Source organism: Drosophila navojoa, chromosome 2, assembly GCF_054131105.1.
Source record: "Drosophila navojoa isolate 15081-1374.11 chromosome 2, UAZ_NAV_1.0, whole genome shotgun sequence".
In the NCBI taxonomy this organism is placed as follows: Eukaryota; Metazoa; Arthropoda; class Insecta; order Diptera; family Drosophilidae; genus Drosophila; species Drosophila navojoa.
The window spans coordinates 32899986-32927958 of NC_142890.1; the positions used below are offsets into that span (position 1 = coordinate 32899986).

Genomic DNA, 27973 nt, shown 5'->3' on the forward strand with positions numbered 1-27973 from the left:
AAAACTTATTCGAGGGCTATCCAGAAGCCATCTGAGGAGTACTCGTCAGTACTGTTCAGACCTCTTATTTCATTTGACGGAATCGTGTCGAGTGGATATTCATAATAAATTCACTGACGTGGGTTTATATGTCTTTAAATCTACATACTATACATATATTGTGCAGCAGAAATACAAATTTTCAGTGTTACATATTCTAGTGCTTTATCAAAATAATGAGCCTAAACAATTGATTAGAGCTACACCAAAGCTGGTGATAAAATATCAATCATAATATTTAATAGCATTATCATTATAAATAGTTATTCGTATACAAATTTGAGCTGTGAAATTATAATTATTCTTCAAGGAATATTTAATATAAGTGCACAAAAATGAATAAAGTAAGAAAAATATTGGTTGGACTCGTTAATTAATAACAAATTGAACACTCTTTTAATTAATTTGTCACCCTTATGTTTTGCTTACGTTGATCAATTATTTACAAATTAATATATTAAAAAAAAAGGTTCTGAATTATTATAGCTTTAAATGTAGGTATGTGTTTTATATAGTAGCACGTTGCAAAGAGTAAAATGAAAACTTTTGGTATTTTATACCAGATATATACTTCTATATATTATACACATGTACATATAATCTAGTAAATTTTCTTAAAGGGCATCGAGATCAGTTTTTCCATCCATACGAATGCAGCGATAACATTTTTCTTAATAACATTGATACATATATCGTAAAAAGCACAACTATTTTTCCAACCCCTATTATTATGTATTTAAGCTCAGAGTCCATTTAAAACAGGAAAATATCTGTAACCGGCAGAAGGCGTAGCAGACCCTATAAATTGGATATATTCCCGACGAGCTAAGTCAATTTAGCTCTGACCACCTGTTTGTCCATACGTTTTTCAATATGTCGATCTCAGAAATTTTATGAGCTAAAGACAACTTTTTTGTGAGGCGATTATATATAGATCAACTTTGTTAAAAAAAAAAAAACAATAACGATTTTTGGTTCATTGTTAAACCTTATCAAAAATCAGCTATAGAGTCTTTAAGCTTTCGAATTTCTTTGTGTTGTGGATATCGGTATTCGCTTTGGCAAATTCACACATCACATTCTAAAAGTTTAATTAAAAATTAAATTAAATTAATAATAATAAAATAATTAGGTTTCATAGTTAGCCCTGTACTAGCCTACTGTACTTTATGAACTTTGGAAATTACCCATTACTCTGTAAAAAATTTAGACAATTTACTTCTCGTAATAAGATAATGTGTTGCCCATGCCACTTCATAAAGCGCATAATAAGCGAAGGTCATTTTTACGTACATATTTAAATATATTGTCTGTTATGTATAATATAATTTTCTGTGAATATGCAGCGCTATATATTAAGTTCGTAGAAAACAGTCAATATTTGGGGCAACAACGTAGCAATATTATTGTCGACTGGATATAGTTTAGAAGGAGTATAAAATGTGTGAATAATCAGTAGTTGCTAGGGTAGTCTGCTGATGATAACAATTTTTACATACGCGTATGGTTGATCATCTATAACACATTCGGACATTTACACTATCTATGAACCCTTCGAGGAACTGATATTTCAATAAAAAAAAACTCATTTATTTAATATATATATGTTTTTGAAACAATCAAAAAATAAACTCAAATTGCGCGCTCTGGATTCGGAACCGATACATCTCGATTGAGCGTCGCACTGCTCGAAATCGTGATAGCAAAACTTAAGTAGATTCACTGCAGTGCCAATTATTATTTTTATTTAATGCAACTTTCAGCTCATGATCTAAGTCTGACTTTATTTAATGCAACTTTCAGCTCATGATCTAAATCTGACTTGATTGACTGACTTATTTAAAAAGTTGAAATTTTCTTGCCTTATATCTTTTAAGATCGAGGCGATCAAGCAAACTGACAAACGGACCGACGGACAGGGTCGAATCGACTCAGCTCGTCACCCTGATCGACATTATTTTTACTTTGTGGGATCTGGCTCAGTGACCAGACAAGCGCATAAAACTCTCCTATTCAGTGGGGTTCGTGAGGATAGTAGATATTGTTATAGTCTTGCTCCGCTTTTATTTTAAATAATTTAGCGCACATAATTTGATAGACACGAGTTCTTATAAACAAATAAGAAAAAGTTACAGGGTATTTCTTTTTATGTCATGCCCCTAAAGAGGCGTAACAATATTATTTGGGGAATCGATAGAGAAAGGTTAATAGTAACTTAAATATCCAAGTATGAGTCTTCTAGCTCCTATACTCCAGGAGACTTTTTCGGTTTGCCACGCCCCCTGTGAACGGACATATATCCCACAAAGCTTTTTGCCACGCCTCTTGTGGCATAGACATATAATTTTTTCATTAATCTTTAATCATTAGCTCATGTTCAAAATTGTAACGTTCTAGCCTAAAATCTCTACGAGACACAGTTTTATCCGGTTTGCTACGCCCCTAATAAGCGTAGATATATCCGCCATAGCACGTGATCTTGGGTGGGCGATGGGGATCTACATTCCATTTCAGCTTTCTAGCTCTTCAACTAATATGAAAATTTTAACAGTTTACAAATCGGAGATATACACGAGTATGTGTTCAAATTTCAAATTTCTCTAGCTTCAATAGCGCTGAAATTAACTGCGTTCATACGGACAGACGGACAGTCGGACGGACAGCAAGACGTACATTTCACAAAACCAATATACTCATTTCACTTTCGTGAATGAGTATCAAAATATGTGCGTATACAAATATATGTACATGCAAATAAAAAATTTCTATAGTACGAAGCTTTAGAAGGAGTATAAAATATGTGAATAATCAGTAGTTGCTAGGGTATTATACTGATAACAATTTTTACATACGCAAAGGCTGACCATCTGTAACACATTTGTATATTAACACTAATTATGAACAAATAAGAAACTTCTAGTCCAGACTGGTCAACTACGAAATCCCCTGAACCCTTCGAGGAACTGATATTTCGATATATTTTCGAGTCTTACTGCTTACACAAGAAACGCACACACATATTTATGCCTGCATACGCAAAAGCACGCATGGTCTGCAGTGGGCTAACTATGGGAACTTAATTGTTTAGTAACTTTTCTTGTGGATGGACTGCCTTCATGAAAGTTGAAGATCGTGATTATAACATTGAAATTCGTGCATTTGCCAAAGCACAAGTCTAGTCTAGTATTTGAAATACGCCTTTTGATAAGATATGGGTGAGGGGTTGGATATAAGCGTGAGGGGTAAATCATAGCAAAAATCAATAGCAAAAATCACTTCTGTGAAGTAAAATATGAATCTATATTTGTCGAATATAGCTTCAAAGATGTAGCAGATATAATTATTTTATTACTGATTTTCGATAAGGTTTTTCATCGATAATAAAATAAAAATAAAGTTATCGATTTTTGGAGATAAGCTCGATATGCGCGCTATATATACGGACATTAAAAAAAATTTCAAGTCCCTAAAGCTTACTCGATTCATCAAGAATATATATACGTTATGGGGTCTGCAAAACCCCCTTTTGCCTGTTACATACACTTAACAAATCCATTATACCCTGATTTCCCATTTTCGATGGGAACAAAGTTCAGTTCAAAGTTTCATGAAGATAGTCGATCCTCAGAAAGGTTATAAAGTAATTAAGTTCCCGTTGTAAGCCCAACACTGGCCCCACGCGTGTTTATGCGTGCGTGCGTATGCCTGTGTGTGCGTGTGTAAGCAGAAACGAATAATTGAAATATGAATTGCTCGGAGGGTTCAGGGAATCTCATAGACAAGCACTCTCTACTGGAGTTTTCTTACTTGTTAATTTGATGAAAAATTCTTTTTCAGGGCTACATAATATTTCATATGATGTATTCCTTTTGTACTTTTGTAGACACAATAACCTGAAGGTGACGAATGAATCAAAGTTTTTCGTATGTCCGCGTCAAATATAATTGATCCATTTAATGAGCGGCGATGCTTTCGAGCAATACCAGACGAAGAAGACACTAGATTAGGGCATGATTCAGATTTGGTTATGAGTTTATCTCAAAAAGAAATATTGATTCAAGCAACGGCTTCTCACCAGCATCAATTGGAACCACTTCCTAAGCCTATTACAAACGACACCTCGCCACAAAACTCGGTTTCTCCTGCAGCCGCTGTAGCGGTTGCACATCACCACCACAGCCTGTCTAGTATTCAACATCTTCAGAACTTGCATAGTCAACATCAAAATACTCTATTCAACAATAACCACTCAACACCGTTTAGTGTGACTGACATTTTGAGTCCAATAGAGGAATCATACCGCAAATTGGAAATTAACGGAAACCCGCCCTCCCCATTTCGGTAAGCCAAAAATATATAAAAAATTTTGTATGATGCGACAATAGCTTCTCTACGAATTAATTAAAAACAAGTAAGAACGTTGCAGTCGGGCGCTACCGACTGCGTATGTGTGTCTATGAGTGTGTGTATTTCTTGTGTAAGCAGGAAGAAACAAAGAATTATCATGATTATCATGTTGAAAAATCAGTTACCTAAAGGGTTCAGGGGATATCGTAGTTGAGTAGTCTTGGCTAGAGCTTTCTTTCTTTTTTTCCATAGGTCCGTGTATATCTGGCGATATCGGAAATCAGTTATAAAATTATATTCCCTACACCTTCACAGCTAAAACCCACAAATTGTGGATTTATGTAGATTTATAAGTATTTTATATTATTTCGATTTTTGTTCAAATTGACTCCCCGCCCTTATATCCACACCTCATCCTTATATTTGTAAAGGGCGTATTTCAAATACTACACACTTGAGATTGGGCAAACGCATTTATAAGTTATAATCACGGTCTGATATTTATATGAAACAATTAAGAAGGCTCTAGTGTAGACTGCTCGACTAGGAGATACCCTGAACCCTCCAAGCTGATATTCTTATCATTCTGCACTTCTTTTATGCACGCTCACTTACATACATATGCATCCACCCTCACGCGCCCGCGCTCTGCTAACTGCGCAGTAAGCAGCGACTGCGCTTGGGCTGCGCTGCAGTGTGGGCAATAGTATGAGAATTTACTTGGTGAATAACTTCTTTTGTAACCATACGATCTTAATGAAATTTTCTGGGCGTAATCATATGGTCAAAATGTGTGTACATTCCAAAGCACAAGTGTCTAGTACTTGAAATACGTTTTCTGCAAATTGTATATACACAGTAAAACTGAAGCTTCCACGTCTAATAGTATTCGAATGAGGCTCCAAAAAAAAAATCACTTTTTCGATTATTCTCGATAAAAAGGTTATCGAATAAGTTATCGAAAAAATAAAGCAAACTCGTACTGCGTATGGTATACACGAGTCTGCACATAAAAGCTCTCTAGCTCTTATATCTTCTGAGATCTCGGCTGTCATACGGACAGGCGGACAGACGGACAGGGCTATATCGACTCAGCTCGTCGTGCTGATTAAGGTCTACGATGATTCCTTCTGCCTGTTACATACTTTTTCACAAAAACATTGTACCCTGATTTCCCATTGTCAATGGGTTCAGGGTTTTTATACCCTGTCAATCGACAAGAGAAGTTATTAAACAAATAATTTCCCATAGTAAGCCCATACTGCACTTCTTTTATGCGTAAATGCCTATGTAAGTGTGTCTGTATGTTTCTTGTGTGAGCAGAAAGACACGAAGAAATATTGAAAAATGGTTCAAGCAGTCTCGACCAGAGCTTTCAATCTTATTTCATATAAATTTTATTGATATAGCTTAAGTACCAAAAAAGGCATTATAAATTATTACTTTTAATTTTGATTTTCATTTTTCTTTTTCAGCTCTAATTCTAGTGGTAGTAGTATTAATTCGCCAGGAACAGTAAGTACTTCAGCAATGGCGAATCCATACGCTATGGGATCACTCTATCATAGTCCGGGAGTTCAAAGCTATTGTGGACCGACAGATAATTTATCGTTGGCAGGACATTATACTGATATGCGAGGCTCGGCTTCGTGGTATGGTTCCACAGCAAATGACCCTAGATTTGCAAGTACGTAATATAAGGAACATAACCAATTTATATAATAATATAATTTAATTTTCAATACTCTTTATAGACTGATGTGTAAATATGGTTTCTATATAAATGTAGAAAAAATATGTGGAAAGTAGACTCTATTCCCTGAATCTCACCATGTAATGATTGAAATAAACAAGAGTATTCTTATCAAGACTACTCGCATAGGAGATCCTCTGATATTCAAATTAGTCTACACTTTTTTTATGCCCACTACAGAAACACATGTACAACACGCACATTGCAGTGCAATTTAAGGAGAAATTATTTTCTCAATATATGCTCTTTTAATGCCCTAAGACCATTTTTATAAGGGCATAACGGTTTTGTTAAATATATGTAGCAGGCTGAAGGAGGCGTGAGTTTATTTAGCCCTGTCTGTCTGGAGTTTGAAATTTTTCCTAGGTCTATATATGTATATCGCGCGCATAGCGAGTCTATTATCAAAAATGGATAACTAATCCCATTATTGAAATACAATAATATAGTGATATCTCCTCCATCTTTATAGCTAAAGTCGCATATTTATATGTATGTATGTATTTTATAGAATTTCGATTTTCGTTGCAATCCATCTCTAAAATATTAAAATAGGGATTTCAAGGACTTGTGCTTTGGGAAATTCACGCATTTTAATTTTATAATCACGATCTGAAATACGTGGTCTTGAATAAACACAAGAGAAGTGGAGAATTTTTATAAGTGCCTCGAAGGATTCGGCAATCTCGTAACCGAGCACTTTCGCTAGAGCTTTCTTACTTGTTTCAAATGCTGCTCAACAAAATCGTTATTACATAAATTTACGCATGTAATATAAATGCATTCTTTTATTTAATCTTTAGCTCTAAAATATTCAAATTACACTCCAAATTTTGAAGTAAATACATACATTATATATTGTATATTAACTATTATCGGAAAATAAATAGAATGAAAGCTCTACCAAAAACAGCTGATCCCTGAATTCTTCGAGCAGCTGATATTTCGTTTCGCTTACATAAGAACTGGTTACTGGTGATCCTCGTAAAACTTAATGACCGTAGTAATAAAAAAAATGAAAAATATGTGTATTTGCCAAGCACAAGTGTTAGAGTGCGCTCTTTCCAAATTTAAAAGAAATACGGTGAATTACGCCTTTTTGAAAAAAACTTATATATTTTAAGCATTTATTTATTTTCAGAAAGTGATTACAATGTTCAAATCTGTGTATATTCCGAATCACAAGTCTTAAGAACTTGATATACATTTTTTTTTTCCAAATTAGGAGCATGACACCAAAATCTTGTAAATTACAAAATCTTTGTATTCATGAAATGTGTATACACAGTAAATCTGAAGTCTCCAGTTCTAATACTATTACAATTTCGCTAAAAAACTGTCATTTTATCATTTATTCTCGATAAAAATGAAATGGGTGCTTATGCTTATGGTATACCCGAGTATATTTACATGAAAATTAAAGGTCTCTAGCTTTTATACATATGTATGTATCTTCTGAGACTTGGCATTCATACGACCAGACAGACACGTCTGTATCGACTCAGCTCGTCGTTCTGATCATGAATGTATATTTTATGGGATCTCCTCCGCCTCCTTCTGTATGATTTTCCATTTTCAATGGGTTCAATGGGTCAATGGTATAAAAAGAAGCCCAGGTAATAGCAATAATATAAATGAAAGATTTTGAATTTTTGTCAATACGATTAGAAATCAGTTAGTAACAGCTTAAACATAATATTTGGCCAATAAAAAAATAACAGGCTTTTACGCGTGTAAACGTTTCTATTATTCAGGGGATAGCAATTTTCATCGAAATATAAGTGGGTATAGAAAATTATTCATTTTTAAAGTCTCTCATAGTTGGCCATCCCCGTGTAAAGATTTCATAGTTGAATATTTACATATATGTATATACATATATGTATGTATATATAATGAAATTGTTGTGAGCGCTTCGAAATATAAACAGAAAGAGATTCAGAAAAATGTTCATGCTAAGCACTTCAAATTGTTTGCTTTACTTTACCAGAAAAGATATTTAAAACGACAATTTATGATGAATCATCCAATCACTGTACACTTTTAAAAATGAAAAAGGTTTGCGTGAGAATAATTGATTTAAAATTATATTGTTGTCATTGTTTGTTTAAGAAATGAAAAGATGATTTTCACTTTTACGCACATGACGTTTCTAAGCCAAATACCATATTTATTTACATTCCTAATATAATATAGTAAAAGGTGCTTTAAGTCACATATTGTAGAAGCTGACCGTTTAAAATAAACACGGAATGGAAGATCCCGAGATAATTTAATATACATATACAAGTTTTCGCCCTTTAACTTTAGTCTCCAAAAACAATTGTGTATTCTAGTTTAAAATTATTGTTAAAAATAAATCATTGTTTTAATATTTTATATACAGTTTCGCGTCTTATGAGCTCCTCAGCCGGTGGATCAATGGGTCACATGGGCAACATGACTGGGTTAGCTGCATGCAGCGTAAGTGATACAAAACCTCTTCAGTTTCCATTAGCACAAAGACGAAAAAGACGAGTTCTTTTCACACAAGCACAGGTTTGTTTTATATAAAATTTGCCTTTAATAGATTTAAACATAAGTTGGTTATATTCCAAACTACATAAAAACAATTAAGAACGTTGCAGTCGGACGTTACCGATTACGGAGTACTCATTCCCACCCCATCAGCCATTTAGTAGCTAAATTTAGCTCTAATACTGTAGGAAATGTAGCTGGGCGTAGACACCTTATTTTCGGCCTGTCATGAAACAAGCTAACGCTTAAAAAATCTGAAAGTTAAAGGGTATTTGTATTAGGATATTGTATTTGCCACACACATAAAGAGGCGTACTAAATATTTTTGAGTCATCAGTAAAAGGGGTTACTTAACTATCCATTTGAAGCTTGTAGTGCCCCTAGTGGGCATAGATATATTATTATACCCTGAACCCATTGAAAATGGGAAATCAGGGTAAATGGTTTTGTTGAAATGTATGTAACAGGCAGAAGGAGGCGTGGCAGAACACACCAAGTATATATATTCTTGATCAGGGAGACGAGCTGAGTCTATTTTGCCCTGTCCGTCTGTCTGTCCGTCCGTCCGTCTGTCCGTATGTATGAACGCGTCGATCTCAGAAGATATAAGAGCTAGAGTCTTCAACTTTTTTTGAAAATGTCCGTATATATCGCGCGCATATCGAGCTTATCACAAAAAGACGATAACTCATTCCGATACTTTCTTATCGATAAAAAACTTATCGAAGACCAGTTATAAAATTATATCTCCCACATCTTTAAAGCTATGGTTTCCAATTTAGTATGTATATTTTATACAATTTCAGTTTTTGTTAAAATTTGCATACATTCATTAGTTTCATTACGATCGTACGTCTAGAATTCAAATTATTCAACAAATAAATTCTCAAAATACTACTGTGTATGTGTGTGTGTGTGTGTGTGTGTGTGTGTGTGTGTGTGTGTGTCTGTGTCTGTGTGTGTGTGTGTGTGTGTGTGTGTGTGTGTGTGTGTGTGTGTGTGTGTGTGCGTGTGTGTGTGCGCGCGCGTGTGCGTGTGTTTGTGTGTCTAGCCTAAACTGCTCGACTACGAGATCCCCTGAACCCTTTCTAGCAACTGATACTTCAGTAATTATTACACATGCACAAATGCACTGACACACAGAGGCATACGCACTCACGCATAAACACTCATTGGTTGCCCTGTGGGCTTACTCAGGGAATTTAATTGTTTAATAACTTTTGTTTTGGAAGAACTTTCTTTATGAAACTGTTAGATTATGATTATAAGATTTAATGTTCATGAATGAAAAATGCCTCTTGAAAATATATGGGTCAGGGGTGTGTATAGGGTTGGCTGTAAGTCTTAACAAAATCTTAATTCTTTAATCTTTATCTAATCTCTAATCTTTAATTCTTCGGCGACTCTAGCATTAAAGATGTAGATATAAATTTATTATTGATTTTCGGTAGTTTTTAATCGATAACAATATAACGAGACAATTATCGATTTTACAGGCACTTTCAAAAAAGTTTCAAGTCTCTAGCTCCTATCACTGTTAAAAGACACTATCACTCAATCGTGAGCTGCTATTTCTTCTTCAATCGACGCGTGCAAATATACGGACATACAGACAGACGGACGGACAGAGAGACAGATGGATCGGGCTAAATCCACTCAGCTCATCGCCCTGATCAAGAATACATATACTTTGTGGGGTCTGCGATACTTCCTTTACAAAAACATAATACCCATTTTCAATGGGTTCGGAGTATAAAAAAAAAAAAAAAAAAAAAAAAAAAAAAATTCCAAACATTTTTTATATTTTAACGAATAGTGTATTTGGAAAATGCTCGTTTTCAAGATAATTACAAAATAAACCAAGAGGTTCGCACAATACATAAACCGTAAGTCGCATTTTAAATGAACTGTTCAACCTCAGATTTTTACGAAACCTTAAGTGACAATTTATTGCAAGTAATCTTAAATTTTGAATGGGCGTAGATATATCCGCCAGAATAGCTCTTTATATTGAGTGGTCGATCTGCATTTTGACGGACATGCTCATAGCCAATAAACTCTTTTCACTTTTGTGAATGTGTAATGTATAATGTTTCGATGAAATTAATTAAATTTTATTTAATAATATATATATTTTTTTTTATTATTACTATATTTTGTAAATATGCAAAATATTTAAAAATGTAAGAAATATATACAATTATTATAGTCTACATTTTTTTATACTAACTCATTGAATTTGATTGAGACTATCTTATTATATATACTCGATAACCAAACTGATATATGGTATGAAAAAATCTATAGGTTATGTAATCCAATGCTTCTAAACTATACATATGTATGTACATACATATGTATTTAAATATGAACATATGTTAGAGAATTGAACAAATTTACTTTTAAATGGTGAGTTGGACTTCTTTTTATGTAAAAGGTGCTTTAAACGTCATTGCAAGTTTTATTTATGCTTAAAGTATTATTTAAGCTTAAATCCGAATATTGAAGAAATTTTGCTTTACCCGATTACATACTTACATACATATGTACATGCATTATGTAAAGTTGTATATAAATTCATATATGTACATACCTATTATATATGTACATACATATACATACATATGCGCACTCGTAATGTTTGAACGTCGTATATTCAACGGTAGTATTTGTCGAGCGATATATGTAAACATACATTTGTACAATGCAAATATACGCTTAAAAGGGTGTTTATTTTTGTTGGGTAAAGTAGTGAAGTGTATTGTAAATATAAAGTTCTTTTTCATTTAACCGTTATAAATATTTAAAATGTATTTTATTATATTTATGTGAAATACGTGCATATGTACATTAGAAGATGATTTTATGTTTGTCATATATGTATGTATATATCTTTTCCACAATTTGCGCAGAAGAAGGCGTGGCAGGCAAGTATGTGTGTGTGTGTTTTTTATATTCGTTTATTATGTGTCTGTGTGTGTGTGTGTGTGTGTATATATGTGTGTGTGTGAACGTAATCATATATGCCGAAGCTCAAGTCTCTACTATTTGAAATACGCCTTTTACTAATATATTGGTGAGGTAATATATTGGTGTGGGAGATATAATTTTATTACTGATCTTCGTTAAGGTTTCTTATTGATAAAAAATATCGGAATGAGTTATCGTTTTTTAGTGATAAACTCGATATGCACGCGATATATAGCTCTAGCTCTTATATCTTCTGAGATCGGACAGACGGACGGACAGACAGACGGACAGGGCCAAATCGACTCAGCTCGTCGCCCTGATCAAGAATATATGTATATACTTTGTGGGGTCTGCCACGCCTCCTTCTGCCTGTTACATATTTTTAACAAAACCATTATACCCTGATTTCCTATTTTCAATGGGTACAGGATATAAAAACTCACACCGCTGATGTCAACTGGTATCATTGATGATTCTTCATCATCCATAATTATTTGCGAATTGTCCTAATCTTCTTTAACGAACCCCGATTTTATGAAGCAGTTAAGAATTGTCAGGCGACTTACAGCTCTCCATGCCTTGTCAATCAGTAAAACAGCTGTCGTAGTTAGCTGCTTGTCGAGAGATTCCAAAATGGTCTTAATAATTTCTTTGCGATACAACGTCTTTAACTTATGAATGATCCCTTGCTATTATGGTTGCTGGTTGGAATTTGTATTTAGCGGAAATAAGTAGAGATCTACGTTGGGCAATGTAGGAGGACTGTTGTGGTCAGTGCAATTTTCTAAAAATAGTAAAATTTTTCTCTTTTGTCGTTTCATGTTTCCATTAACTGTTAAAAGCCCATTGTTAAAAAGTTCTGTTGTCGTCCAAGCTTTTTTGATTGCACAGTAATCAGTAGGAAACGATTTCACTCCTTTAAAACATTACTAAGAGCTTAAGTTTTTCCGATCCATTCATATTTACTGCAAGTAGAACTGTCAACCTCTCTTTACTATATTTTCCTCCATGACACTTTTCATCTTTAAAAGTAAGCGTATTGTCTGGAAAATATAGGCCAGTTTCATCAGTATTAAAAATGTCTCGGGCATCAAAGTTTTCTATCGGTGTCTTCAATTTACTATGCCAATCTGAACAAACAGCATTATCAAAAGAAGTATTTTCTCCACAAACTTTTTTGAAACACAATTCCATTACTTTTCTTCTTTTCAGCAATCGTCAAACTTTTATACTTTTTATAAAATGTCCGTATATGTCGCGCGCATATCGAGTTTATCATTAAAAAACGATAACTCATTCCGATACTTTTTTATCGATAAAAAACCTTATCGAAGACCAGTTATAAAAATTATATATATACCAAATTTAATATGTATATTAAGATGTATTTTATACAATTTCGGTTTTTGTTAAAATTTGCCCCCACCCCTATATCCACCCCTTCACCCTCATATTTGTAAAAGGCGCTTGAGCTTTGAAATGCACATACATTTATACATCTGAACATTATTAAGTTCTGAAAGTTTCATTAGGATCGTACGTCTAGAAATTAAATTATTCAACAAATAAATGCTTATTATATTGCTCGTACTGCAGCGCAGCCCAAGCGCAGTCGCTGCTTACTGCGCAGTTAGCAGAGCGCGTTCTAATACATGCGTGTGAATGTATGTGTGCCTAAACGAAGTGTAGAGTGAGTAGAATATCAGATTGGAGGGTTCAGTGTATCTCCTATCGAGCAGTCTCGACTAGAATTTTCTTACTTGTTAGTACTCACTTAATAAAAAATTGTAATACACATGTCTACTAACGAAGCGATTCGCGCGGAAGCGAGCATCAAAATGTGCCTATGTTTTATGTGTAACACGCTACCACGCACAGTAAAGTTAGTTTCAGGGGAGTCCCAAAATTCAAATTCAAAGTTATTACTAACACACCAAGAAACTTCGCAAATTCGATATGAGTACGAATTACCGCGTCTTAGCAATGAAATTTTAGTTCGAATTACTGAGTGCATAAAAATGTATGGACTTAATTCGAAATATAAAGAGATTTTGTAGGGGACTCGTTATAACTATAAATTAATGAGAGGTTCGAAATAACGCAATTTTGAAAAAAGAAGAGTCGACGTATAATAATTTTGTGAAAAGTATGCAACAGGTAGAAGGAATCTTCGCAGTACCCACAAAGTATATATGTATATTCTTGATCAGCACGACGAACTAAGTCCGCCTGTCCGTCCGCTTGTCCGTGTGAGTGCCGAGATCTCAGAAGATATAAGAGCTAGAGAGCCGAAATTTTGTATGCATACTCGTGGATGGTAAATGCCGAAGAAACTTTAAGTGCATTTTTTTTTTTTCAAAATAAGCAAAAAAGTGGTTTACTACTATAAACTAGACACAATGTCTAGCAATTTGCCACTTTTAGTTGAATGTTTTTATATGCTCTTTTTTAGAAATACTCCACGGAAACTTATGATGTATTAAGCAATTAAGTTTGCACAGTAAGTCCACACAGCAGCCAAAGCGTGTTTGTGATTTCATCCCTATGTTTTCATGTGTGTGAGTGTGTTTGTTTCTTGTGTGCGCGCAATAATATACATACATACATTAATTAGATAGTTTTGAGAAATACCTTTTATTGTCACTCTGAACCATCTAATCAGCCATATTGATTAATAAAAGTAAAATCTGTAAATAACTAATAACTGTTAATGTGTATAGGATCACGGCCAAGGCGTATTGACAATGGGAAATCAGGGTATAATGGCTTTGTTAAAAGTATATCAAATACTATAGTCTTGTGCTTTTAAATGCACATACATTTATACATTATACGTTCTGAAAATTTTCATTAGGATTGTACAACAAATAAGTTCTGAAAATATTGCCAACGCTGCATCGCGACCCAAACGCAATCGCCTGTATATGTGCGTGTGTGTATGCTTGTGTTTGTTTGTATGCGTGTGTGTGTGCGAATTATTATTGAAATATCAGTTGCACGAAGGGTTCAGGGGATCTCGTAGTCGAGCAGTCTCGACTAGAGCTTTCTTACTTGCTTACTTTGTATTTTCCCGCCTTGACAAAATCAGTGCGCTGCGAGCGCTCAAGCATACATGATCACATTTCCATCTTCTATGCGCTATTTTTGCGTTACTCTCTCTCTCTCTCCCCATTATCTCTCCCTCTATGTGCGCACAAGCAATTGCACAGAAATATTATTTTGTAAGCGTTTAATTTAATGAGTCAATTCATATCTGTCACTTTAGTAAAAATAAAAATCTTTCAAATATTGACACTTTAATTAAATAATGTAGTTAATTTAGCGAAAAAATAAAATGAATAAATATCAAGTAAGAAAGCTCTAGTCGAGACTGCTCGAGATCCCCTGCACCTATTAAGCAAATGATATTTCGATAATAATTCGCACACACACGCACATATACATATGCGTTTGGGTTGCGCTGCAGTGTTGGCAATATTATGAGAATTTATTTGTTGAATAATTTAATTTCAAGACGTACAATCCTTATGAAACTTTCAGAACGTTATCATAATGTTCAAATGTATGTGTATTCCGAAGTCGCAAGTACTTGAAATGCGTTTTTTACAAATATGAGGGCGAAGGGGTGGATATAGGGGTGGAGTAAGTTGTGAATTAAAAAAAATCGAAGTTGTATAAAATGCATCTTAATATACATTTCAAATTTTTAGACTCCAGCTTTAAAGATGTTGGAGATATAAATTTAAAACTGATTTTCGATAACAATATAAAGGGATGGGTTGTCGATTTTTTAGTGATAACTCAATATGCGCGCTATATATACGGCCTTTTTTTTTAATTGAAGTCTCTATCTCTTATATCTTCTGAAATCGACGCGTTCAAGCATACGGACAGACAGACTGTCCGTCTGCCAAATCGACTCAGCTCGACGCCTTGATCAAGAATATATATACTTTGTGGGGTTTGCCACGGCGTCTTCTGATTTTAACAATACCATTATGCCCTAATTACCCATTTTCAATGGGTTCAAGACAAAAAAATAATATATAGTCAGATTTTTATTTAAAATCATTTTTTTTATTTTAGTTTATATTCATTCGCAAAATTATGAGAAATATACAAAATATGTACGCTCTTAAATTTTTTTTAGGTTTATGAGCTTGAGAGACGGTTTAAGCAACAGCGATATTTATCGGCCCCTGAGCGAGAACATTTAGCAAGTCTTATTCACTTGACTCCCACACAAGTAAGTAATACATAATGCCATGCAATTGTTAAATTTTTCTTATTTTCCCTAGTTTCTTATAATGATCTAAGTTTTTATTAACAAAACGACTCTTGAGTGATTACTCAAGAGTGATTCAGATTATGATTTACACTTAAAATGTAGCCACTCTAGCTTTAAAGATGTAGCAGATATAAATTTATTACTTATTTTCGATGCTTTTAATTAATAATAATAAAACGAGACAAGTTATCAATTTTTGGAGATAAACTCGATATCCGCGTTATTATTCGTATGAGATCGACAAGTTCAAACATACGGACAGACACACAGACAGACAGACGGACAGGGCTAAATCAACTCAGCTCGTCGCCATAATGGGGTCTGCCACAACCATTATACCCCGATTTCCCATTTTAAATAGGTTCAGCGTATAACAAGTAAGAGGCTCTAGTCGAAACTGCTCGACTAGGAGATACTCTGAACCCTCCAAGCTGATACTCTAACCATTCTTCGCATCTTTTATGCACACATACATGCACATGCATCCACCCACATGCACGCATAAGTCCGCGCTATGCTAACTGCGCTTAGGCGGCGCTGCAGTGTGGGTAATATTATATGAATTTATTATGCACACATACATGCACATGCATCCACATGCACGCATAAGTCCGCGCTATGCTAACTGCGCTTAGGCGGCGCTGCAGTGTGGGCAATATTATATGAATTTATTTGTTAAATAATTTCTGTTGTAGAAAGACAATCTAATGAAACTTTCAGAACGCAATCATAATCTTCAAATGTGTGCACATTCCCAAACACCAGTCTCTAATACTTTAAATACGCTTTCAGCTAATTAATTTTAACAAAAATCGAAATTCTGTAAAGTACATATAAATCTACATTTAAAATTTGGCGATTCTAACTTTAAAGATGTAGCAGATATAAATTTATTACTGATTTTCGATATTGTTTTTATCGATTATACCCTGATTTCCCATTTTTAATGTGTTCAGGGTATACAAAAATTTAAAAAAAAAATTGTTTTTTGTCTTAATGTTATTCTTATTAAAGCTTAACGTACTTTTATACAATTAGGATTTTTTATACCCTGAACACACTGAAAATAGAAAATCGAACTAAAATGGGTTTGTATGAAACAGGCATGATGACCCCCATGAAGTATATACATAAAGTATATATATAAATGAGGTCTTATGTATTGGTTATTCATTGTGTTAACGCACTTCATTATTATACCCTGTACCATGACTATTATAATTAATAACATTTAAAACTAACGAAAACTAAAAAAACAGCCATATCATAGCTTATTTTCCAAAAATTTTTTATTGTCCAAAAATTCTTAAATTAGGATTTTTTTTACCTCAGTATTGTTTAATCCCTTCTTTAAATCGCGATTCCATCGAGTTTACCCATTTTCGGGTGATTTCGCTGGAGATTTTTGACCGTTTCTCCAATAGGGCAGTTTTGAGGTCATTTTTATTGAATATTGACCATTTCCGAATGGCCAAGCCCAATTTCGCCAATAAATTTTCTATAACGTTCAGGTATGACCACTGGGCCTGTGGATTGACCACATTTGGACTGTTCCCATCCACTGGGCACAGAGGTAGAAAAAATCCTAATTTAAGAATTTTTGGACAATAAAGTCATTGAAATTGAAGTGCACGAAATAAGCTGTGACATGAAAAAGAGCTGTTTTTTTAGTTTTCGTTAGTTTTAAATGTTATTAATTATACATAATGAATAACCAATAAATAAGACCTCATTTAAATCTTTTGAATATCTTTATTGGTTTAGCGGGAATACGGCTTAAAAGTTTTACTATGCTGCTGCACGAAATAAGGTGTGAGCCACTGTAAATACATAGTATATTTTTAATCAGGACGAGGAGCTGAGTCGATCCGATTTGGGACACCACACTCCCTTTGCCACCAATTTCTAAAAAAAAAGTATTTCAAGTACGAGAATGTTGATCACAATCTGAAAATTGTATGAAGAAAGTTAAGTAAAAATATTTAACAAGCCCAGTCGTTGCTTACTGTGCAGTTAGCAGTGCGCGGGCTTATTATGTATATGTATGTGTGGCTAATAGAAGTGCAGAATGATTAGAATTTTGTATACCAGCCCCGAATGAAACACTTACTCTCAATTTACTTTCGCGAATGAGTATGAAAATTTATTAGACAATTCACCTCATCGCCCTGATCAAGAATATATATACTGTATATACTATACTATGGAATCTTCCAACCTGATTTCTTCTTGAAACGGGATAAGGGTATTATTAATATGATTATTCATTTTAAGAGAGACAAATAAATTATCGCCGTAAGGTGCGTTTGACACGACACTTGACTTTTATAGCATCAACGATTACAATTTAATTATGAAAAAAATATTTAAGTTAAAAGTCCGTTCTCTTTAAGAGATCTAGATATACTTAATGTATATTTTTATGAAGGTTTTTTTTTTTTGAGAATTAATTAAAGTTCTGTTAACAAATAATCATAAACGCAAAACAATGCATATTGGATGAATATAAGGAAATTGAATTGATGTGACAATGTTTATATTGTGGAAAAATATATTAGAATGGGGGATAGCAGAACCTTACACTTTTAAATATAATATAATTGTCATTAGGTTAAGCAATTACTTTACTAACAATAGATATGGGGTGTGACGTGTTATAACAATAAAAATATTTGAATTGTGCATTGTCACCCTTGAGTTTTATTATCTGGAAATTTCATACAATGCCTACCCACCAAAACAGGAGTGCTGATTACCTTAGAATAAAGCATCTCTGAAACACATTGATATAAGTATGCGGACAACAGTGGCATGTTTTTGAAAGATAAAAACGCATTAATGAACAATAGGGAACATTTATTTGAACTCACCCTAACTTTTGTATTGAAATATGCTCATTGTTTGAGCACGCTCTTTCCTATAAAAGGTTCTTCATATTGTATTCAATGAAAAAGTGCTCAATGTAGTAAAATAATCTAACTTATCAAGCGGAATACACATCCCCACTATAAATACTTCTTACCTACATATACATATGTTTATGTTTATACAATTGAGTCTACCATTTATACATTATCTGTAATAAGCAAAAACCACAAAAAATTAAAAATGTAAAGATTGCCTATACTCAATTAGTTTCCTGGATATACATAGTTTCAGGGTATAATGGTTAAAATGTATGTAACAGGCAGAAGGAGGCGTGGCAGACCCCACAAAGTATATATGTATATTCTTGATCAGGGCGACGAGCTAAGTTGTTTTAGCCCGGTCCGAAAACCACAAAAAAAAAAAAAATGTAAAGATTGCCTATACTCAATTAGTTTCCTGGATATACACTTGCCAGAAAAACTATGCGTACAGGCCTAACGTGCGACTTTGATAGAGAATAAATATGATAAATATCAGTATTGTAATCAATATTATATTTTTTAGTGAAAAACTATTTAATAACACACATTTATCAACAATTTTTTTTTAATAATATTATACAGTTTTTTTTTTATATTTTAAATAAGAAAATAACAACGAAAATTCACTTAGAAAAAGTATGCGTACAAACTAAAAAACAAATCCAAAAATAACTTTTTTTCAACGAAAATTTGAAAATTAATATGAGGTTGGATACCCCTTTCGCTTCTTAGTCTCTTCCAACCGTTTTGGCATCGATGCCACCAATTTCCGGGTGAAATCAGCCGGAATTTTGAGCCACTCCTCCATTAGAACCGATTTGAGCATGTCCTTTGACGTAATTATTCGCTCTCTAATCTTGCGCTCCAAAAAATCCCATAAATGCTCTATGGGATTAAGGTCGGGTGACTGGGGAGGCGAATGAAGCTGGTGTCTAGTATTATAGAGCAACCAGAGCTTGACATTGTGAGCTGTGTGTTTGGGTTTCACCCGGAAATTGGTGGCATCGATGCCAAAACGGTTGGAAGAGACTAAGAAGCGAAAGGGGTATCCAACCTCATATTAATTTTCAAATTTTCGTTGAAAAAAAGTTATTTTTGGATTTGTTTTTTAGTTTGTACGCATACTTTTTCTAAGTGAATTTTCGTTGTTATTTTCTTATTTAAAATATAAAAAAAAAACTGTATAATATTATTAAAAAAAAATTGTTGATAAATGTGTGTTATTAAATAGTTTTTCACTAAAAAATATAATATTGATAACAATACTGATATTTATCATATTTATTCTCTATCAAAGTCGCACGTTAAGCCTGTACGCATAGTTTTTCTGGCAAGTGTACATAGTTTCAGGGTATAATGGTTTTGTTAAAATGTATGTTACAGGCAGAAGGAGGCGTGGCAGACCCCACAAAGTATATATGTATATTCTTGATCAGGGCGACGAGCTAAGTTGTTTTAGCCCTGTCCGTCCGTTCGTCTGTCAGTATGTTTAAACGCTTCGATCTCAGAAGATATAAGAGCTAGATACTTCAAAATTTTTTTTAGAATGTCCGTATATATCGCGCGTATATTTTTTGGGTACCGGCTCCAAATTCAGCAAACTCCTTAGTGCAGAAAGTTTAATTTAAATCCGTCGATCGACGTTAAAAAATCATAAAATTTTTGGCCAATTACCAAACGCACGTGCAGCAACTACAACAGTTTTCCTATATGCGTGCACACATCAGTGTTGCCAATTTTGTTGAGCAAAAAAAGCTGTTTTTAGTGGGAAGATACTGATGTTTTTTGCTTTAATTTGATTGATACTTAAATATATTTTAGCAACTCGAAATCATGGCATCATTTCTTCAACCACCGCAACCCGTATCTGTGAAGTTTTTTACTATATATTTTTTACCTGACTCTTGAAATTCAGTTAAGCATCACAGTATTGATCTGACTAAAAATTTTACCCACTTGCGCATTTGCAAATAAAGTAATGCAAAAGTGGCCAAGTTCCTAAGTTTCTTATTTCGTATCAAATCCTTATAAATACACCTCCCAACCCAAAACTTTGTAGCGTCCTTAAATTGGTGTTAAATACTTTCAATGTTCTCCAAAAATATATATGTATGAAAATGAATTAATATATTTCACTTCTTGTACTATACGCTATCAAATGAGTTGCACATATTTTTAATTGCTTTATAAACTCTGTTACAAAATCTTTACGTTTCATTTACATATAATCAAAAAGATCGATATTGTTGTTGAAAATTGAATTACTGAACTATTTGGTTTGAATTTAACTACATTGAACAAAACTTTATTCTTCGTACGAATTATCCCTATAAAATACGAAAATTCGCTCAATAAATAAAAAAGCGAAAATATAGGAAATTTTCCTTTAAAAAATCCAGAATTCTCGCTGCCCGCTGTTTAGGAATTTTTCCCGCAGTCGGCTTTTCAAAAGAAGCCCGATTTGACTGAAAAAAAGCTGATTTGGCAACACTGGCACACATACATTCAAACTTATTTTATTATATTCTTAGGAAAACATTAACAGTTTGGTTGAAATTTGCTAGATGGCGCTGCTGGTGGTGCTGTGATTAGCGACGCGGCGCTTGATCGCGAAGACTTGGTTTCGAACCCTTGGCAGGGCGTGGGATTAATGTTTAGTTTTTTTAATTTTTGATACTCATTCACGAAAGTGAACTGAGTATATTAGTTTTGTGCAATGTCCGATGCTGACCGTCCGTCTGTCCGTGTGTTTGAACGCGTCGATTTCAGAAGATATAAGAGCTATCGATAACTATTCCCGATATTTTATCGATTAAAAACATTATCAATCAAGGCAGATGCCACTGTAGCTATGTAATTGTGAATGATTTTTAATTTTTTGAAATTGTCAGTTATTCAATAGAATATGTAGATCATATGCTAAAAGTTTCATTTAATTCGGTTAAGTCAATCGACGTTAACAAATAACAAAATGATTGGCCAATTAACAAACGCACGTGCAGCAGCTAAAACAGTTTTCCTATTCGTGTGCACACATACATTCAAACTTCTTCTAGCACATTCTTGGAATCACATCAGTAGTTAGTTTCGTTTAGTTCTGCTAGATGGCGCTGTATCAGTGAATCTATTCCAGTTTTGCCACTAGAATTTTGAAATGTGCGTTTTTATTAGTTTGGTTCAGGGTAGTATCTGGTCGAGCACTCTCGACTAGAGTTTTCTTACTTGTTTTAATATCTATAATTTTTTTCATGTTTTTTAAATTTTATAAACATGTTTCCTCACGCATTTGCAATTTGAGCACAAGAGATACCGATTGCCACGCCCCTAATGGCCGTAGACACCTCATTTTTGGCCAGTTCTTAAAATAAGATGATAATAATAATCATAATTTGAGGTCTCTAGCTTCAATAGTGCCTAAAATATAGAAGAATTTGAACGATCACTTCAGGTCCGATTTGCTACGCCCCTGTAGGCGTAGAAATATAATTTTCATTCTAAATAATTTTAACACTTTTCAAATAGGAGATAAACAAGAGTGTGTATTCCAAATTTCTAGAATCAATAGTTCCGAAATGATCTATTCATACGGACAGACGGAGGGACAGCAAGCCGGACATTGCACAAAACCAATATACTCTCTGCACTTCATTTCAATTGCCGGGTTTGGTTCCGCTTAACATTATGTTTGTTATGATAAAAGATGGTCGTTAACTGTCCACTGACAACAGGGGTTGATGAGGATATATGTATGTACATATGTATGTGTATACTGTATGATGTCTGCTACACACATCTTAAAAAGCCATTTACATACATACATACATATGTACACTAAAATACTATTGTGGTGATTGATATAGATATAACAAGAGTAGATAGGTCTTTAGACTTAAACTAAATTGAAAATAAATGTATTAATCATTCTTTATTTTGTCTACAATTAATCTATATATATAAAAGAGATATGTGAAAAGTGTTCCTACACTTATAACTGGTCTGCTGGACCAATTTTCATGGTTTTTGATTTGTTGGATTTGTCTCCGCTACGATAGCAGATCTTAAAAATACTGAAAAAATTTGACAAATACTTGAAAAACGCGGTTTTTTCCCCAAAGATTTAGATTTCCATTGATACTCAGTAGGCTTGATGACAGTTTTCAGTCCTGCTCTCATATTATACAATAGTATAGAAGTAAATAAACAAATGTAGTCAGTCAGTCTACGGCACAGCCTCAGGCGAACCTGACTATTTATAAAAAAAGCACATTTGATAAAAATAATATGTATGCACATACAGAAGCTAAATATCTCGAAAGTTCAGGTATTTGTTTGTCTCAAACATAAATTTGTGCAAATTATTTATATATATATTTCTCGATTGTTTGCCGCGTCCTAGAAGATATAATCTTTACCGGCGGACTTATGATGCAATTAGGCAACGGAATATCGCGAGTCTATTATCTGACGAAGAACGAGAAATCGCCCGAGAAAGGCGCCGCGTTAGTACCCAGCAAAGAAGGGCCCTAATTCGTGCTTCTCAAAGAGGCAGCCCTTGAAACGGCGATAAGAAATGGTTCAAGGATTGATTTGAATCGAGCAGCGTTTCGGTATGATTGCACCATTGACTACAGCTTGAATCGTTTAGTTTGCATTGGTCCAATGGACGTTGTGAACTGGTGAAACGCCCGGTTTGTGCTGCCTTAGTGGTAAAGTGACATTGCCATTAGTGGTCCCGCCACCAGAGCCATTGCGTTCCCTGCTTTATGGCGAAACACTAGAATCACGACATTTTCTAGCGAGCACTCCAATATACAATGCCTCTTTCCCATCGAAACCACGTGACCAGTGGAACAAATACAAAGATAAAATGCCAGAAGACATTTTATATCGAAGTCATATCAACTCAAGAAATCCCGATCTTGAGTCGAACCAGGAGATGCATAACCAGACCTTGCTTTTGATCGAAGATACTGAAGATATTACCTCATATGCGGCAGTTTGTTAGATAGGTTAGGAATGCCAGCGCCATGAATAACGCATTTAATAGATAATTAGAACGTCAACGTGAATATGATCCACATGAACTAATGCAATCAGTTCAAACGAATGTACCACTGTTGAATCCTAAGCAGAGGGAAATCTATGATACACTGATTAATGCAATCGATGGAAATGGTGGCTTTTTTTTTTTTTTTTTTTTTTTTTTTTGGATGCCCCCGGTGGAACTGGGAAGACATTTCTCATGTCATTGATTTTGGCAACTGTACGTACGAGACCCAAAATCGCGGTAGTAATTGCTTCTTCTGGAATAGCGGCCACATTGTTAGACGGATGCCGTACGGCTCACTCGGCGTTAAAATTGCCATTAAATCTTCAAGCTACTGAACAACCAACATGTAACATTTCAAAACACTCTGCAATGGCCAAAGTTTTAGTAGCATCAAAAATGATCATATGGGACGAATGCACAATGGCGCACAAATGCGCATTAGAAGCACTAGACCGAACATTAAAAGATCTGCGCAATGACAAGAGATGTTTTGGTGGTTCAAGGATTTTATTATCTGGCAATTTCCAACAAACATTATCAGTAATTCCAAGATTTACTGCTGCCGACGAAATAAACGCTTGCCTCAAAGCATCAAATCTATGGCGATATGTAACCAAATATGATATGTATGTAAATATGAGAGTTGCATTGTTGAACGATCTATCTGCTGATGATTTCTCGAAGCAATTGCTGAATATCGGTAATGGCCGTATTCCTGTTGACGAATCGAGTGGCTTGCTTTGGTTAAGTGAGCAAACAATTTTGGCGGCTAAAAGTAAAGATGTGGATGACCTTAATTTTATAATTCAAAATAAAATCGTTGGTACTCTCTATTCATTCAAATATATCGACTGTGTAACAAACGAAGAAGAAGCCACTAATTATTCAATTGAATTTTTGAACTCCTTGGATGTGCCTGGTTTACCACCGCACAATTTAAAACTGAAGGTTGACTCGGTAGTTATCATGCTTAGAAATTTAAACCAACCAAAACTGTGCAATGGAACGCGATGATCCTAAAAGATATGCCCTTGGAGTTTAAACGAATTCAATTCCAGATTCGCCTTCGCCATGACGATCAATTTAGAAAATGCGTGTTTTTCTCATGGTCAATTGTACGTGGCATGCTCACGTGTTGGCAAACCATCCGCATTATTTGTTCGCATTATTTGACCAAAAAACAAAGAATGTCGTTTACCACAAGGTGCTTAAATGAAAATCCTATTAACCTTAACAACATAGCTTTTAACAATTTTTTACCTAGAAATAATGGATAGGGCAATGCAACGTTTGCCGGGCCAGCTAGTTTTAAATAAAAACCTCAATTATTATATGAACATAAAAAAAAGTTTATATTTAAACTATATTCCTTTTTTTTAATCTTACAGGTAAAAATATGGTTTCAAAACCATCGGTATAAATGCAAACGACAGGCAAAAGAAAAGGCCATGGCAGAACAAAATCAGCACAATCAAGTAAGACGAATGCATTCTAATGAAGTTATAATTTGGTGTATCTCACAAAAGAATTGATTATTTGACCACATTCAATAATTGTTCATAAATAATTCCTATAGAAATATTACATTAAAAACTAGTAAGAACGTTGGAATCGGGCGTTACTGACTACGGAATACTCATTCACACCCCAGCAGCAATTTAGTAGCCAAGTTTAGCTCTAATACTGTAGAAAATTAGGTTTTCCTTGATTTTCCACGCCCCTACAAGGCGTAGGCCCTTCATTGTTGGCCAGCTCATGGAAACAGCTATCCGTAACCTAGCAGCAAAATGTATATGCCTTACGCTCAAAAAATGAAAAAATACAGTGTATTTTAGATGTGCCACGCCCCTAAAGAGGAATAACAATATAATTTGGGAATCGATTGAGGAGGTTATACTAGTAACTCAACTATCCAAATTTGAAGCTTCTAGCTCTTACACTTTCGGAGATATAAACTTTTGCGGTTTGCCACGCCCTTTGGGCGGACATATGTATATCTACCAAAACTTTTTGGTCTTGGGAGGTCAGCCCGAGTATACATACCAAATTTCAGGTCTCTAGAATCAATAGTGTCCAAAATATAGCAGTATTTGAAAAATCACTATATCTTCAGGTCCGATTTCATTAGCTTCAATAGCGCCGAAATAAACTGCGTTCATACGGACAGGCAGACGGACAGCAAGATGGACATTGCACAAAACCAATTCACTTTCGGGTTTTTATTAATGATTAATAAACTTATATGGTTAATTATAAGGCACCCATGAACAACAACATATAATAGGCAATAGGCAACAATAATAGGTTGACATATAGATCAAGAATGAGATCTGTCACATCCCTTATGGAAGTTACATTTAGTCATTAGTCATTATACCCAAATTTCCCATTTACTCTGTTTTTCGCGTAAACAATATACAGTAGAATTCGGATATAACGACTCCGCTTAGAGCGTCTGTACGGTTATTGCGACGAAATAAATAATATATCGTCTTCCAGGTATAACGACGGTATCTTGAGTGCCGCGCCGTATACGCGTCGTTCTAACCGGATTCTACTGCATATACATATGTAAATACATATACATATACTTCAGATTGAATTAAAATTTTAATGTCCTACCTTGTAAAATCAAATAAAACTAAATTAACATACATATATATTTTCTATTTTTATGTGTTCTCTAGTCTGCAAGCTCGCCAAGGCGCGTTGCTGTTCCAGTTTTAGTAAAAGATGGCAAGCCATGCCCGGGAGCAGGCAATTCAATACAACAGCAAACACACACTAATAGCTCAACAGCGTCTGGAAACAACAGCAATAATAGCAGTGGAAACGCAAATGGGGTAGCTGGAACGAGTTCAGTTACAAGCAATATACCCAGTGTTTTAAATCTGATCCCTGGAGATGCGCCTAACTCACACTCCCCTGACACATCATCATCTTTGATAGCAAGTTACAGTGGGACAGTTGGAGGTTCCAATGCTTCTATGTTACAACAACCCTGCAATAATGCTCTAATGTCTAATAGTTTAGCTATGGCCTATCGAAACCAAAACAATTTTATTTCGAATGGTCATCAACAACAGTGTGCTGGTTACTTGCCATTGCAAGGTAGAGCATGGTAAAGTTAGAATTATCATTAAATTCTTTCGGTTCTATAAAGTGTACTCAATTCAGTTATGTGTATATTATTTTCTAATAAAATACATTTTTAAAAAGCTAATGCTGTTCTAGATTTTACTTTCATAAAATGAAATTTTTGCTTTATATGCTATTATAAGATATAACTTAAAAAAGAAAAAAATAATAATTTAATAATTATAGTAATAAATGTAAATATTCATAGGTCAATGTATTAACAATAAATTGAAATTTTAAGATTGAGTGGTTTACAAAAATGAAATTATATTGAATTGTGTAAAATCAAGATTATTTTTGTTGAATACTAGCTTACCGGCGATTTCTATCAATTTCGAACATATTTGCTCGGCTCGGGTTTGCTAGGTTCGGGCTACGAAAATATACGAAAGCACAATCATTCCGCTTCATGCGGTCGACCGAGATGGTCAAACGATTTGAAGAATTCGGTATACTCTTCGCACAGGAGAAGACATGGGTTCTTGCTGCGAAGAAATTAAAATTTTTGTGAGCTGTCGCTTGTGCTCACATGCATACATACATATACATGTTTGAGAGAGCAAAGAGCAGAGAGAGCGAGAGAGCAAGAACAAAAGTTGAGCATAGATGGATCTTTTATTCAACATTTGACTATCTCGGTCGAGCGCATGAAGCGGAAGGATTGTGCTTTCGTATATTTTCGTAGCCCGAATCTAAAAGTGAAGAGCCGAGCAAGTACTAAATTGATAGGCCCTAGGAGACAGATTTTTCGGTGTTGAAAAACTTTTGACTACATGTGTAGTCTATGTGTTGTTTGGTCAATGCCTAAACTCAAAGGGCATATCTGTTGGATTCATCGCAATCCTTGGAATAAGAACTTCCTCATCTTTAAGTTTCCCTTTGAGTATCGACGCGTGAATCACTTTTCTCATCAGTTTTCTTATCCCCAAACGGGTTCCATTGCACAGCTTTGGTTGGTTTAA

The 27973-nt window shown here is 34.4% G+C and overlaps 2 protein-coding genes and 1 long non-coding RNA gene across 4 annotated transcripts in view; all 3 read left to right on the top strand.

Annotated features, from left to right (window-relative positions):
- scro (scarecrow) lies at positions 1-27192 on the top strand. Of its 2 annotated transcripts, XM_089261217.1 has the most exons (7): positions 3-383; positions 3923-4380; positions 5862-6073; positions 8526-8677; positions 15777-15872; positions 25262-25348; positions 26561-27192. In XM_089261217.1, the coding sequence occupies exons 2-7, from the start codon at positions 3965-3967 to the stop codon at positions 26996-26998; spliced, it is 1401 nt and encodes a 466-aa protein (XP_089117343.1). In that variant the 5' UTR covers positions 3-383; positions 3923-3964; the 3' UTR covers positions 26999-27192. The 2 variants fall into 2 exon arrangements, with proteins under 2 accessions (XP_089117346.1, XP_089117343.1); XM_089261220.1 differs by lacking the exon at positions 15777-15872 and having other exon boundaries at positions 1-383.
- LOC149092491 (uncharacterized) overlaps positions 1-27973 on the top strand; it is a 192042-nt gene that overhangs the window by 120917 nt on the left and 43152 nt on the right. The gene's annotated exons all lie outside the window — the stretch shown is intronic.
- The window catches only part of LOC149092492 (uncharacterized), a 182797-nt gene that overhangs the window by 23257 nt on the left and 131567 nt on the right, over positions 1-27973 (top strand). The gene's annotated exons all lie outside the window — the stretch shown is intronic.